The 15323-nt window shown below is 43.1% G+C and overlaps 2 protein-coding genes across 2 annotated transcripts; both read right to left on the bottom strand.

Annotated features, from left to right (window-relative positions):
* Positions 1 to 2952: 2952 nt before the first annotated feature.
* Positions 2953 to 5949, bottom strand: rbm15b (RNA binding motif protein 15B). The gene has a single exon (XM_046338901.1). The coding sequence runs from the start codon at positions 5681 to 5683 to the stop codon at positions 3155 to 3157; it is 2529 nt and encodes an 842-aa protein (XP_046194857.1). The 5' UTR covers positions 5684 to 5949; the 3' UTR covers positions 2953 to 3154.
* A 397-nt stretch (positions 5950 to 6346) lies between these two features.
* On the bottom strand, positions 6347 to 10673 carry manf (mesencephalic astrocyte-derived neurotrophic factor). Its single transcript, XM_046338903.1, has 4 exons — positions 10430 to 10673; positions 9510 to 9637; positions 9229 to 9370; positions 6347 to 7326 (listed from the first exon to the last, which is right to left on the bottom strand). Exons 1-4 carry the CDS (start codon positions 10518 to 10520, stop codon positions 7142 to 7144), a joined length of 546 nt encoding a protein of 181 aa, XP_046194859.1. The 5' UTR covers positions 10521 to 10673; the 3' UTR covers positions 6347 to 7141.
* Between the last annotated feature and the right edge of the window lie 4650 nt (positions 10674 to 15323).

Below are 15323 nucleotides of genomic sequence, written 5' to 3'. Positions count from 1 at the left end.
GTCTGATGTTCTGTCATTTTAACTAACACCAGTCTGATGTTATGTCCTCTTAACTAACACCAGTCTGATGTTATGTCCTCTTAACTAACACCAGTCTGATGTTATGTCCTCTTAACTAACACCAGTCTGATGTTATGTCCTCTTAACTAACACCAGTCTGATGTTATGTCCTCTTAACTAACACCAGTCTGATGTTATGTCATTTTAACTAACACCAGTCTGATGTTATGTAGTGACAAACACTTTTCCTCTTAACTAACACCAGTCTGATGTTCTGTCCTCTTAACTAACACCAGTCTGATGTTATGTCATTTTAACTAACACCAGTCTGATGTTATGTAGTGACAAACACTTTTCATTTTAACTAACACCAGTCTGATGTTATGTCCTCTTAACTAACACCAGTCTGATGTTCTGTCATTTTAACTAACACCAGTCTGATGTTATGTAGTGACCAACACTTTTCCTCTTAACTAACACCAGTCTGATGTTATGTCCTCTTAACTAACACCAGTCTGATGTTATGTCCTCTTAACTAACACCAGTCTGATGTTATGTCCTCTTAACTAACACCAGTCTGATGTTATGTAGTGACAAACACCTTTCATTTTAACTAACACCAGTCTGATGTTCTGTTCTCTTAACTAACACCAGTCTGATGTTATGTAGTGACCAACACTTTTCCTCTTAACTAACACCAGTCTGATGTTATGTCCTCTTAACGAACACCAGTCTGATGTTATGTAGTGACCAACACAGTCTGATGTTATTTCCTCTTAACTAACACCAGTCTGATGTTATGTAGTGAAACTAACACCAGTCTGATGTTATGTAGTGACCAACACTTTTCCTCTTAACTAACACCAGTCTGATGTTATGTCCTCTTAACGAACACCAGTCTGATGTTATGTAGTGACTTTTCAAACACACCAGTCTGATGTTATTTCCTCTTAACTAACACCAGTCTGATGTTATGTAGTGACCAACACTTTTCATTTTAACTAACACCAGTCTGATGTTATTTCCTCTTAACTAACACCAGTCTGATGTTATGTAGTGACAAACACATTTCTTCTGATGTTATTTCCTCTTAACTAACACCAGTCTGATGTTATGTAGTGACAAACACCTTTCATTTTAACTAACACCAGTCTGATGTTCTGTCATTTTAACTAACACCAGTCTGATGTTCTGTCATTTTAACTGATGTTATGTCCTCTTAACACCAGTCTGATGTTATGTCAACCACCAGTCTGATGTTATGTCCTCTTAACTAACACCAGTCTGATGTTATGTCATTTTAACTAACACCAGTCTGATGTTATGTAGTGACAAACACTTTTCCTCTTAACTAACACCAGTCTGATGTTATGTCATTTTAACTAACACCAGTCTGATGTTATGTAGTGACAAACACTTTTCCTCTTAACTAACACCAGTCTGATGTTCTGTCATTTTAACTAACACCAGTCTGATGTTATGTAGTGACAAACACTTTTCATTTTAACTAACACCAGTCTGATGTTATGTCCTCTTAACTAACACCAGTCTGATGTTCTGTCATTTTAACTAACACCAGTCTGATGTTATGTAGTGACCAACACTTTTCCTCTTAACTAACACCAGTCTGATGTTATGTCCTCTTAACTAACACCAGTCTGATGTTATGTCCTCTTAACTAACACCAGTCTGATGTTATGTCCTCTTAACTAACACCAGTCTGATGTTATGTAGTGACAAACACTTTTCCTCTTAACTAACACCAGTCTGATGTTATGTAGTGACAAACACTTTTCCTCTTAACTAACACCAGTCTGATGTTATGTCCTCTTAACTAACACCAGTCTGATGTTATGTCCTCTTAACTAACACCAGTCTGATGTTATGTCCTCTTAACTAACACCAGTCTGATGTTATGTAGTGACCAACACTTTTCCTCTTAACTAACACCAGTCTGATGTTCTGTCATTTTAACTAACACCAGTCTGATGTTATGTAGTGACAAACACTTTTCCTTTTAACTATTCTACTACTCAAGAGTTGTTTCAGACATGTTTAAAGCACCTAAACTAATAGATGAATACAACATGTACTTCAGTGCTACAACACACAGCTCAAAGACACAGCATGGAGAAATTGAACTGACTCCAACATATCAGTGGGTGGATTTCATTTGTATTGCATGTTTTGTGATTTAAAAAAACACAAAAAAAACAAACAGATGATTTAAATAAATTGTAGAGGAAGCCCATTCTGCCTTACAACCGCAACAGTGTTGCATCAACAAGAGAGGACCGACCACCCTTTTGTCTAGTATGTCAAAATCATTCGCAAATAGGCTTTAGGCTCATTCAGTACATAATTTTTTTTTTTTTTTTAAAGAGCTAAACTAAACCAGCCATGAACTGTATAATACCACATTAGGACCAAGACAGAACTGTTAACAAATCATATCTGTGGCTGAAACAATACTTCAAAACAACAACAGTTTAAAATCAATAGCCAGTAAATAGGAGTGGAACTTGACCACCGGTTGGAGGGTAAAATCTGTACAACAAAACAACTTCCTGCATGCAACAGCCAATCAGAGCACACAATTCTCAAATGAAGGTGGAACTTCTGGAATGGTCAAATAAAAACAACAAACATACAATCATATCATATGACACATAGTCCTGTTGTAGAAGAAGCCTTTAGATATACTGCTTGGTCAGTTTAGTTCCAAAAAAATAAACAATCCCTCACTCAGTTGTAGTGTTTCACTTCAAGAAATGCAGACAAAATGTCTGTCCCGTCATACCTCCAGTATTTTAATACAAAGTCTGTCAGCATGTCTCAAAGGATCCCTTGCTTGGAGTGACAGCAGCTCGGTCTCTGTTTGTAGTGACACTGTCTGTTAGGGGCATAGGTTCCGTAGAGAGGGACATAGGAACACGCCCCCCCCCAGAGAGGACGAGGGGTCTGTCTACAACAGTTCAGTCCCTTTAAACGGAAGTGAAACAGCCAGTACCCCCCACAGAGACAGAAAGTGGTGTTTTACTTAATTAGCTATTGACAATCACTACTATTTCCTTGCTCAGAGCTCAGTGTGTTGTTAACATGGAGAAATAAATGACATCTAACACTATAGACAGAGAGGTGACTTCTGTCTTAGTTAGGCAGAGTCATAAACAATCACAACCACCAGGTGCTCTTCATCCAGATTCTCCAAAGTCCTGCGAGGGGTCTGGAGGAACTGCTGGGAAAAGTCACAGGGGGGGAAGGCGTACAGCATGCCCCCCTTTCCCCCCTCCTTAGCCCCACCTACAGGTAGACTGATCACTCCTGCAGCCTCCTTGTTCCTCAGGTAGGTGACCAGGTGACGGAGGAGTCTGATCTGTAGGCCTGGTTCAGGTGGAGGGGCCTCGCGGTCGATGGGGCCCTGGAGGGCCAGGAGAACAGCGTAGCCCTCGGAGCCACCATGCTTGATCCTCCTGGTGACCTCGTCCAGCCTGGTCTGGTCCATCCTCAGTCGCTGGGCGATCTTCAGCTGGGTCAGTTTCCCCTTGGCCTGGTGGTCCTTCATGACAGAGTGGAAGAACCCGGAGCCTCCCTCCAGCAAGTGCATGTTAGTGGGGAAACAGGAGTTCTTCAGGGCGAAGTGACCGTGCCAGGCTTTGGTGAGGGTGGCAGCATACTCCGACAGGGTACTGAGTGTCTGAGGGTCTTTATTAGGCGTGTCAGACAATGTGTGGTTGTTGTCGCTCACATTTCTGTGGTTGCGTTCCTTTTCCCTGTCCCCGCCGGTCTTCAGACCCCCACCCCGGTCCTCGTTGGAGTGGCGGCTGCTGTCGGGGCTCTGTCCCCTGGGCTCGGTGGTGGAGTCTGGGGCTCTGACCCTGGCTCTGTCTGGGCTGTCCTCTGGAGAGGCTGGTCCTCCTCCCCTCACCTTGGACCTGCCTCTCTCCTTCTCCTGAGAGGGACTGCAGCGTCTCCGTCTCTCCCCCCCAGCCCGCGCTGCGTCCCTCTCCTTCAGCCAGCGCTCTCGGCTGCGGCTCCGGGCTGCTCGGTCCCCCCGCCCTCCACGGGATCCCCCAAATGCTTCCCCCCCCCTGCGCTCCAGGCTCTTGGTTGGGCTGGTGAACTCTCTGTCTCCCCTGTCCCTGTCCAGCACAGCCCTCTCTCTCTCCCGCTGGGTGAACAGGGCGTGTGAGGGGGGCGAGCGGTCCCTGGCACGGAGCTCTCTCTCCAGGCTGCATTCGCGGTGCCTCCCGCCGTAACCCTCTGGCAGCAAGTCCAGGTGGGCAGGCAGGGGCACAGGGGGCTGGTACCCTGCTGGGTAGCTACGAGGCAGGGGCTCCTCCGCCTTGGCGAAGTCCACCCTCAGCCTCCGCTCTGGGCCTCCCAGGGGGAAACCTCTCATCTGGGCACAGGCGGCCTGTGAGGCATCCAAGCTTTCATACTGAATATAGGCAAAATTGTCCCCTTTCACATAGTCTATGTTTCGGATGCTGCCGAAGCGGTCAAACTCACGGGCTAGTGTTGCTAGGGAGTTGGTAGGGCCGAGGCCACCTACCCAGAGTCTCGTGGTGGGGTTGGCTTTACCGTAGCCAATCTTCACCGGGTTCCCACCGATCACGCGGCCCTGCATGGTTATCTTAGCCCGGTGAGCCATGTCTAAATTCTGGAACTTGAGGAAAGCGTAGGCTCCACCCTGACCGCGCGCCGGCCGTTTAATCACAACTTCCTCAATGATGCCGTACTTATCGAAGCCTCTCCTGAGCTCGCCCTCGGTGACGTTGTGATCCAGGTTGCCAATGAACAGGTTCCTGCACGCCCTCGCATCATCCTCTGGCTTTATGTCTTCGTGCTCGGGTACTGGCAGGCCGTATGGCCGCCCCCTCTCATCCAACATACCGTAGTAATCTAAGATCCTCTCCCTCTCTCTGCTCAGTCCCAACCCCTCTACAGGGTAGTGTCTCAGTGCTCGGATGTCTCTGATACTGCTGACTCCTGCCCCTGGGGACAGGGACCTCTGTCTATAAGGTGGATATGAGGCGCCATGAATGGGAATGTAGCTCACATCCGGCGGCGTGCAGCTGCGACGACGGACGTACATGGGCTCTACTTTAAGGGGGCGATCATACAACACTAACCTGGTCTTGGCATGCCTTGCCTCTTTAGCGTCTTCCGGGTGACGGAAATTCACGTACGCAACACGGCCCAGCTCTGGAGTGTGAGATAGTTTCACACTAACGTCCCCGAACTTTTTAAACTCGTGGAACAGTCCGTCTTCAACATGTTCGTCAGAAAGCACCGAGCCTAGATTGCTAATGAGCAACGATTTGTATTCCAGATTCCCCCCCGCTCCCCCCCGGGGGCCCAGTAGCTCGGTCACCGCTTTGCCTTTAGGCAGGGCGGCTGTAGTCCGGAGAGCGGGGCGGCCGATCAGACCGAGGTCGTGGTGTTGTTGTCGGTGGTGAAGTGGGTCTCCAGCGGCCCCGCGCTCCTCCCGAAGCCGCGTCTTTTCTCGTTCCCTGCTCCTGCTCCGAGCATGTTGCCTTCGGCTTTCAGCGAGCAGCAAGGCAAGAGGCGGGGGCGGTAGGTCCTCTCTCCGTGGCCCGTCTCGTTCCCGCTCTCTTTCCCGTATTCGTTTCGCTAAAGCCCGACTAGGACTGGAGTCCCTCCCGGCCTGTCGTTTCATTTTCAAACGATACCCAAACTTTTTAGCTAGGTAACGTTAGCTAGTTAGCCAGCCAGTGTCTGTAGAAACAATCCGGTCTGGAATACAATACCTCGATATTTAATCAGACGTTGCACAGATACGGACGATTTACTAACTTGTAACTAATGTCCGCAACGTTGAGACTTTGTATTTATAGTGAATTAAAAGGATAAACACATTTAAAAACATTATCAGAGAACCGACATCAACGCCGCCATCTTGGACAAAAGGAATGTGGCGTTCCGCCAATGGGAGGGGTTTGAGTCGACGTCACGGGAGGGGTGGTGACGTGACATAGGACGCATATTCCCCCAACCTCAATTTTGCAAATAATATGCGACACAAATTACATAATTAGGCAGGATCATGTAAATGTAAACTGTATCGTGGAAACGTATACAGTGCCATTTCTACTGAGCTGCATCCGAGGAAAAAGTTAGACGAAGTTCCTTATGTTAGTCATACATTAATGTCATGCATGCCTCCCATTAGTGAAATATGTTCATGCAGTTCTTCAGAAGCTCCCTGGGCAGTCACATCAGGAAAAAAAAAAGCTGAGAGTCATAAACTTTGGTAATGTAGTTAAGCCAGAGAACTCAGTTGGTGCACAAGTATTCATACAAAATTAGATACTTCTGACACTGGGTTTTCATATTTTAATGAAAAAGTAGAGCACAGTTGTAATAAACACGAGGTCTTACATGAAAGGTTCAGTGTGAAAGAACAGCACAAATTCCTTTCAAGTTTTGTCTTCTCATTTCTTTTCCCCTCCATCTTAAATTCTATTTCCTTTCCGGGGTGGCCACCCTTATCGACAGAGGTTTGGGACAGTATGGGTGCAGGTACTTGTTCTAGCCAAGCAGTGTCACACCACAGTATCACAACTCAAGGTCTTGATTTACAAACTGATTAGTAGAATCAGGAACTTTACTTACTGCTTGCCTGGAATAAAATCCCTGCATCCACTGTCGAGGACTCTCTGCCTAAAAGCTTGTCCACCCCTGTTCTATTTTATTAAACCGTTAATAATTAACTCAAATAATAAAGTCTATCCCTTCAAAAAAAGAAACTAAAGGGCATGTACAGACTGTCGGGTGGTTCATATACCGCACAGCGAACATTTCACACCACAAAAATAACCTCAGGGCAACCATGGCACCTAGTAACACAGTATTCCCCCCCAAATGGCACCCTATTCCCTACTTAGTTCACTATTTCTGACCAGGACCCAGAGCTCTGGTCAAAAGTAGTGCACTATATAGGAGAATAGGGTACTATTTGGGACACCGTGTGTCAGAGTTGAAACGTGACCTAGGATCAGGTGGGTCCCACCATTTCTTATCCATTATGATGCAAAAAAGGCTAAACGGATCCTAAATCAGCACTCCTACTCCGAAACACTGAACACAAACACAGGTCTGAATCCCCTCCATTCTGTTACAGATCAGTCCTTGCTTGGGCTGCGTTGGGGGCGTACTTGGGCATGAGTTCATTGATCTTGCGGATGAAGTCAGACTTTTCCGCGCAGCCTTTACACGACTCTCCCCACTCCTCCAGGATCTTCTTTAAGTCCTTCACCTTCAGCTTCTTCAGATCCACTGTGCTCAGATCCACCTGTTTGTCTGCAGGAAAGGGAGGGGAAAAAAGGGAGATAAAGATTACAGTGTAACGGAGTTGGATTCGTAACCTCACTCCTCAGCTTTAAAACTCACCACCCGCTACGTCAAACTGCTAGCTTTTCGTTGGTGTAACTGGCTAAGAGGGTTTCAGGAAGGTGGTCAAGCCTCTGCGGCAGAGGATTCGAGAAGGAGTGGCAGTAAAACAAGCACAGTGACACCCGTTTGTTATAAAAACCAATCAATAAAAAAAAGGCCAAGAGACTGAACACTATTCTATGCTCCAATGTGATTCACTGACAGCATGGGAGCATACAGAATGCAGAGGCATTTTCCACCTATATAGAGCGAGAAGGATCACGTTTCACTGCCAAGGCAAACAGTCCCACACGAACCTCCACAGACAGGCCATGGATGTGGTAGTGATGTTCAAAATAGGTCCTGGTCCGTTTGTGTACATACTGTAAATAGATTGTACAATATAGGTCCAAACCCTGCCTGCATACACCAGTGTGTTTAGACTATGAGCCACAAACAATTAGCCACTGGAATTGTGAATGCTGTAAAGAACAATATTGGCTAAACGTTTTGTAGTAGTCTCACAAGACTAAAACTATGGGAAGTAACAATGGAGAAAACAGGTAATAGTAGAAATATCCCATGTGGCTCAGTAGGTATAGCACAGTGTTTGTAATGCCAGAGTTGTGGGTTCGATTCCCACCGGGGGACCTGGAAGAAAAATGTATACACTCAAGTCGCTCTGGATACAAACATTTTCTACACTGAACTAAAATATCAAATGCAACACGTTGTGTTGGGTACCATGTTTCAAGAGCTGAAATAAAATATCACTGAAAATGTTCCATATGCACAAAAAGCTTATTTCTATCAAATTGTGCACAAGTGTGTTTACATCCCTGTTAGTGAGCATTTCTCCTTTGTCAATATAATCAATACACCTGTCAGGTGTGGCATATCAAGAGGCTGATTAAACAGCATGATCATTACACAGGTGCACCTTGTGCTCTGGGAAATAAAAGGCCACTAAAATGTGCAGTTTTGTCACACAACACAATGCCACAGATGTCTAAAGTTGAAGTAGTGTGCAATTGTTGCTAGAGCATTGAATGTTCATTTCTCCAATAATACGTTCTAGGGAGGGGCTGTACAGTCATTGCTTTTGTCCAATCACAATGCAACTTAGGTTTTGGGTTACACAGCTACGAGGTGAAAAAGGCAATGCTTGTGGAATATACAGTGTACAGTCATTTTAGAGAATTTGTCAGTATGTCCAACCGGCCTCACGACCACAGAACACGTGCATGGCATTGTGTGGGCGAGCGGTTTGCTGATGTCAACGTTGTTAAACAGAGTCCCCCCTGGTCGCAGTGGGGTTATGGTAATTGCAGGCTTAAGCTATGGACAATGAAGACAATTGCATTTAAAAAATATATATATTAAAATAATGGATGGCAATTTGAATGCACAGAGATGCCGTAACAAGATCCCGAGGCCCATTCCCGTGCCAGTCATCCACTGTCATCACCTCATGTTTCAGCATGATACTGCACTGCCCCATGTCGCAAAGATCTGTACACAATTCCTGGAAGCTGAAACTGCCTGCATACTAGCAGTTAGAGCATTGTGGTAGTAACAGAAAGATCGCTGGTTCGAATACCCAAGCCGCATACTAGGTCATGTGAGATGGGTCCACCTGGGAGGCAGGTAGCCTAGTGGTTCGAGCCTTGAGCCAGGTTTGAATACCCGCACAGACAAGGTGAAAAATCTGGTGATGTGCCTTTGAGCAAGGCACTTAAGCCTAATTTGCAACAGGGCACTCTACTATGGCTGACCCTCTAAAATAACACTTCACTAATCCAGTATGTGACAATACTTTATTTTTTTTACCATATTTCAGTTCACAGATCTGACTGTCCTTCTTCTTTAGTTTCTCACAGATCTTGTCCACTGGTGTGTGGTAACTCAGGGGCTTGGAGATTTCGTTGAGGATTTTGGTGGCTGCATCATTTGTTCCACCAATGTAGTAACACTAGGGTACAGTAGGAAGAAAACGAACAGCAATGAAGCAACAAACCCAGTGGATAATCTGGATAGGACACAATGTAACTACTTAAAATCGACTTCCATTAAACAAAACATTTTTAAAAAGATTAGCCTAAATCACTTACAAAGCGGTTTTCCTTGCCCTTGGCATCTTTGCAGGTTTTGACGAGGTCCTTCTCGATGTCTGCGCTGGTGAATTTAACATGATTGTCTTGCAATGACTGGTAGAACCGACCCAGGAAGCTCACACACACTGAAAGGCAAAATAACAAGGCAGCCATCGGTACGATTGTAAAGTGGTGACACATCAGGAATTATGCATTACCTTATAGACTAGCTAAATTTATGATAAAAACAGTTAATCTAATGTTAATCTATACCAGAAATACAGAACTCCAGTTGTTGTGGACATATGGGGCATATGGGTGACCCAGGATTTAGGCCTACAAACCTATGAATTATGTTCTGGTCAGTCTGTTATGATACATATGGATAAGCCTGCCCAAATCTACTTAAGTATAATCAGCCATCATATCTAAGATAAGAAAAATAACTTGATGAAGGACTCAAGAAGCACATTATCTCACCAACTGAAACCACATGCAGCAATTTAACTGACTTGCCTGGTTTAATAAAGAAAAAGCATAAATACATTTTTTTTTAAATAAATACATGCCTGGGGCACAAGGCAAGGCTTTAATGAGCAATTATATATATATATATATATATATATATATATATATATATATATATATACTCTTCATTGACAAGTACTAGCTAAGCTAGCCAGATACAGCAAACTACAACGCTTTAAAAAAACAAACACTTAAATTCAAGAGAACACATTGAAAAGATATCTTAGCTTTTGTATCTAGCAAGACAAAATCAATTTGATGAACATTGTTGTACAGCTCCATTAATGATCAGTCCTAGGTTTCACAACATACGTTGCCATAACACTTAGCTACTAATAGCTATATCCATAGTTACAGTGACGTGTAATATATATATATATATATATATATATAAAGACAAACCAACCCACCTTCACACTCCCCATCTTTCAAAGCGTCGCTACTACTCGGTATCAACGCTAGCGCCGCGAGGGCGACCGACAAACTACTCAAACACAACATTTTACGATGAATAAACGTATTCTATTTTTAGCTAGTTGGATGTAAACGGAACGATACAAAACTATTTAGCTACAAACGACAGCTACACATGAGCCTCCAGAGTCGACACCGGTAAAGTGAGCACGCAATGTCCTGATTCTGCGAAGCTTCCTGCTAAACACGTAAACCTATGCAGGATTCCCATTGGTTCTCATTTTACTTTCTACACCGCGATTGATTCGTTTCCTGAAACATTCCACGCACATTTCTCTGATTGGCTACGTGCTCTTCGTTCCGGGGACATCGTCCAGTTGGCGCCATGCGATTGGATTAGAGCTCTGTATGTTAATTTAAAGCAGAGATCTATGTATAATGACGAGATGCTCATGTCTCCACCCTAACAATGGGTGTCTTCCCAAAGGCGAAAAGACAGACGAAAAGGTTCAAAATACGCCCATAGAAACTCATTGGTTTTATGTTGGACAGATTTAGACGAGAATGAAACCTTTCGTTTGGCCTCTTCCTCTCTGTTGACGGTCATATCTGATCATTTCCGGTAGAAACATCGGGCACAGGGCAGAAAGTGACTGCTCTTTATTCATTGGGATAATGCTGCCTGTGTACATTTTTATAATGTGATTTAATATAGGTAATATAATCGAAAGCACAATAATATGGTCTCCTCTCTGGTTTAGGCTGTTTCACAAGATGTTGGTGTAAATAAGGCAACCACATATTTATGCTGCGTTCATATACTAGTCGGAACTCGGTTGTAGTTGCGAACTGGTGGTCGTTATTCACGTGCCGCAGTCAACCTGTCAGCAAGTAAGATATTTTAGAGTTTTCCTGGTTCCGGCTAGCCATTGAACGCGCCACAAGCTGTGTCTTCGTCCCTGTATCACAGACAGAACAGGGAAACCCGATTTTGATAAACTCCCATATCTACTGGGTGAAATACTACAGTGTGACATCACAGCAGCAATATTTGTGACCTGATGCCACAAGAAAAGGGCAACCAGTGAAGAACAAACACCATTGTAAATACAACCCATATTTATGCTTATTTATTTTCCCTTTTGTACTTTAACCATTTCGACATCTTTACAACACTCTATATATACATAATATGACATTTGCAATGTCTTAATTCCTTTGGTGCTGTTGTGAGTGTAATGTTTACTGTTCATTTTATTGTTTATATCACTTTTGTTTATTATCTACTTCCTTTGCTTTGGCAATGTTAACATATGTTTCCCATTCCAATAAAGCCCCTTGAATTGAATTGACAAGGAGCGAGATGTATCACCGGATGTATACATCTGAAGAGTCGGGTTTCATTTCCACTCCCCACCAAATATGGCGAGGAGAGGAAAACCAGTGGCCGGCAGCGGGAGAGTTCGAAGCGACATGGAACTGGGCCGACATTCTGCAATATTTGTCATAGATGAAACATCTGATATCAATAGTTTTCTGTTCCGAAAACAATCATCTTTTGCTGAACAGATTGGACTAAGTTTTGTAGACTTTACCCTTTGCCAAAATATCTAAAGTTGTTTAGTAGTGCGAGGGCGAATTGAGTCATTGCACACTCGCACTTCTAACGAAAATATACAAAATACTTGCTGGAACGCGCCATTGGGATCTCGCAAACTCGTGCTTGGCTCTTCTCACCTCCTTGCCTCTTCTGTCCACTATGATTCATTTGCTCCCTTTGGAAACGACAGGCTGTGGTTTATCCTGAGTGTTGTAAAAAATCTGTGGTGGTACTAAACAGCACATCAAATTACCTTAGCAATTTAGAAGTTTAGCTAAAGAACCCCAAACAAAAGTAGTTGTGAATGATGTTGAATCAGATGAAAATATGCATTTACAGTATAAGCATAATGACCTAGTTGTGTATTTTCCCATCACTATAACAACTGATAAATAATGACAAGTTGGAAGCAGCAGTGAGTCAATAAAACATGATATTTAATGTTAGGCATTAATAATAATTAATAAATTCCACATCACAGTAGTTGAAGTGAGTAGGAAAAAAGTGTGTATGTATTTACATCTAAAATCCACATCACAGTTGATTCATGCTAACACAATATATACAATAAATTACTTTTAGAGTAATGAAAGGTTTTGTATTCCGTAAGAGTGACAGAAGTAGAACGTATCTCGCTAACTGTCCAGAATTGATGCAAAACACACAAAAATAATCATCAAAATAATTAGGCAAAGTGAAATAAGTCACGTTTTTTGTATGTTTTTGTCTAGTTTTTCTATGTTTTAAAAACACATTTACATCAGAAAGTACAAGGCAGACAATTAATAATCACAATCTTTACATGGTTTGCCCTTTTGTGGCCTTATAAATACACCGTGTTGTCATGGTTATTTAAAGATAATAGAGAAGAGCCTGACAAGGTGGTCTGGAGGTAAAGACCTGCAATGATTTCAGAAATGTTTTGTACCCCCATTTGTATGCCTCATGTGCAACTTGTACCGCCATTGTACCCCCCAACCTAGATCCTACTGCAGTTTTCTATATTTACAAAGAACAACTGAAAAAATAAACACTTTCACGAGTTCCGTTCTTGCTTCCTATTCCACTCAACTGTCTCCATTTTTTTATTTAACCATTATTTAACATTGGCCCTGACTTGCCACAAAGTAAGACTGAACAACCGTTTATTCATATTAAATGATAGGCTACACATAATCAAATACTCTGTATCCAGTTCCCAGAACAGTGTGTCATTCTGCTGGATATAATCAATATACTAGACACAACTCAAGTGTAATGTGTGTGTTTGAAAGTCAAGTGTGTATGGAATAATTGTCTGAGTAGAAAACAATAATGGAATTTCTACTGAACAAAAAAAATAAATGCAACATGTTAAGTGTTGGTCCCATGTTTCATGAGCTGAAATAAAAAATGCTAGACATTTTGCATACGCACAATACGCTGATTTCTCTCATTTTGTTCACAAATCCACCTGACAGGTGTGGCATATCAAGAAGCTGATTAAACAGCAGGATCATTACACAGGTGCCAAGCTGCCTCCACTGTTGCCTCCACTGTTGTTGAGGAGTATTTCTGTCTGTAATAAAGCAATTTTGTGGGGGAAAACTTATTTTGATTGGCTTGGCCTGGTTCCCCAGTGGGAGTGTCTGACTGCCAGGTGGGTGGGCCTATGCCCTCCCAGGCCCACCCATGGCTGCACCCCTGCCCAGTCATCTAAACTCCATAGATTAGGGCATAATGAGTTTAAGTTGACAGATTTCCTTGTATGAACTGTAACGCAGCAAAATCTTTGAAATTGTTGCATATTGCATTCATATTTTTGTTCAGTATATATATATAAATACATGTTATGCATATGACCTATGACTTATGCAGTCTCTCAATATAATTGATTTATTTCTATATACATATATATAGTGTATTTATAGAAATAAATCAAATACATTGAGAGACTGCATAAGTCATAGGTCATAACATGTTCCTTCTTCATATCCTCTGATCTTATTGAGATAAAATAATAATAATGAAAGTATGCTATTATTATCTTTAACTTATTTACATTTATGATTTGAAAAGTTCAGCAACACAGCTCATAGAGATACATCTGCCTATCGTAACTGATCGTAAGTGGTACAGCGGTTTGTGTTAGCCACGAACACACAGCTCATAGAGATACATCTGCCTATCGTAACTGATCGTAAGTGGTACAGCGGTTTGTGTTAGCCACGAACACACAGCTCATAGAGATACATCTGCCTATCGTAACTGATCGTAAGTGGTACAGCGGTTTGTGTTAGCCACGAACACACAGCTCATAGAGATACATCTGCCTATCGTAACTGATCGTAAGTGGTACAGCGGTTTGTGTTAGCCACGAACACACAGCTCATAGAGATACATCTGCCTATCGTAACTGATCGTAAGTGGTACAGCGGTTTGTGTTAGCCACGAACACACAGCTCATAGAGATACATCTGCCTATCGTAACTGATCGTAAGTGGTACAGCGGTTTGTGTTAGCCACGAACACACAGCTCATAGAGATACATCTGCCTATCGTAACTGATCGTAAGTGGTACAGCGGTTTGTGTTAGCCACGAACACACAGCTCATAGAGATACATCTGCCTATCGTAACTGATCGTAAGTGGTACAGCGGTTTGTGTTAGCCACGAACACACAGCTCATAGAGATACATCTGCCTATCGTAACTGATCGTAAGTGGTACAGCGGTTTGTGTTAGCCACGAACACACAGCTCATAGAGATACATCTGCCTATCGTAACTGATCGTAAGTGGTACAGCGGTTTGTGTTAGCCACGAACACACAGCTCATAGAGATACATCTGCCTATCGTAACTGATCGTAAGTGGTACAGCGGTTTGTGTTAGCCACGAACACCCGCTCAAATAAAACCACTTCTCCACACCACACATCCATCATTTCATTCAACCAGTTTGCAGTAGTGTTCCCAGGTTTTTTGACCTTGTCATGTATATTCTTTGCATACCCCCAGTAGTGATTATATTAGACCTCTATTATCAGAAGCCCAAATTTTCTCCTCTCATATCACATCCTCCAACTCTTCAATCCTCTTACACTTAGACTGATGATTCATCTTGGTAGATCAGGAGTGGCAGGCCAGGAGGTGAAAGTGGGTAAGCCCTGCCGACGAGAGGACCCTGGTCACAAGTAGGGGACTACAGTAGGGGCCTACGGCTCTATAGGCTCTGGTCAAATGTAGCACACATCATAGGGAATAGGTTGTCATTTAAGGGGCAGAGTGAGAGTGAGTGCACCTATTTGCTGA

The sequence above is a fragment of the Oncorhynchus gorbuscha genome, linkage group LG03, assembly GCF_021184085.1.
Source record: "Oncorhynchus gorbuscha isolate QuinsamMale2020 ecotype Even-year linkage group LG03, OgorEven_v1.0, whole genome shotgun sequence".
NCBI classification, from domain to species: Eukaryota; Metazoa; Chordata; class Actinopteri; order Salmoniformes; family Salmonidae; genus Oncorhynchus; species Oncorhynchus gorbuscha.
The sequence above is the reverse complement of the archived record's forward strand: the minus strand, read 5'-3'. Positions and strand labels throughout refer to the sequence as shown.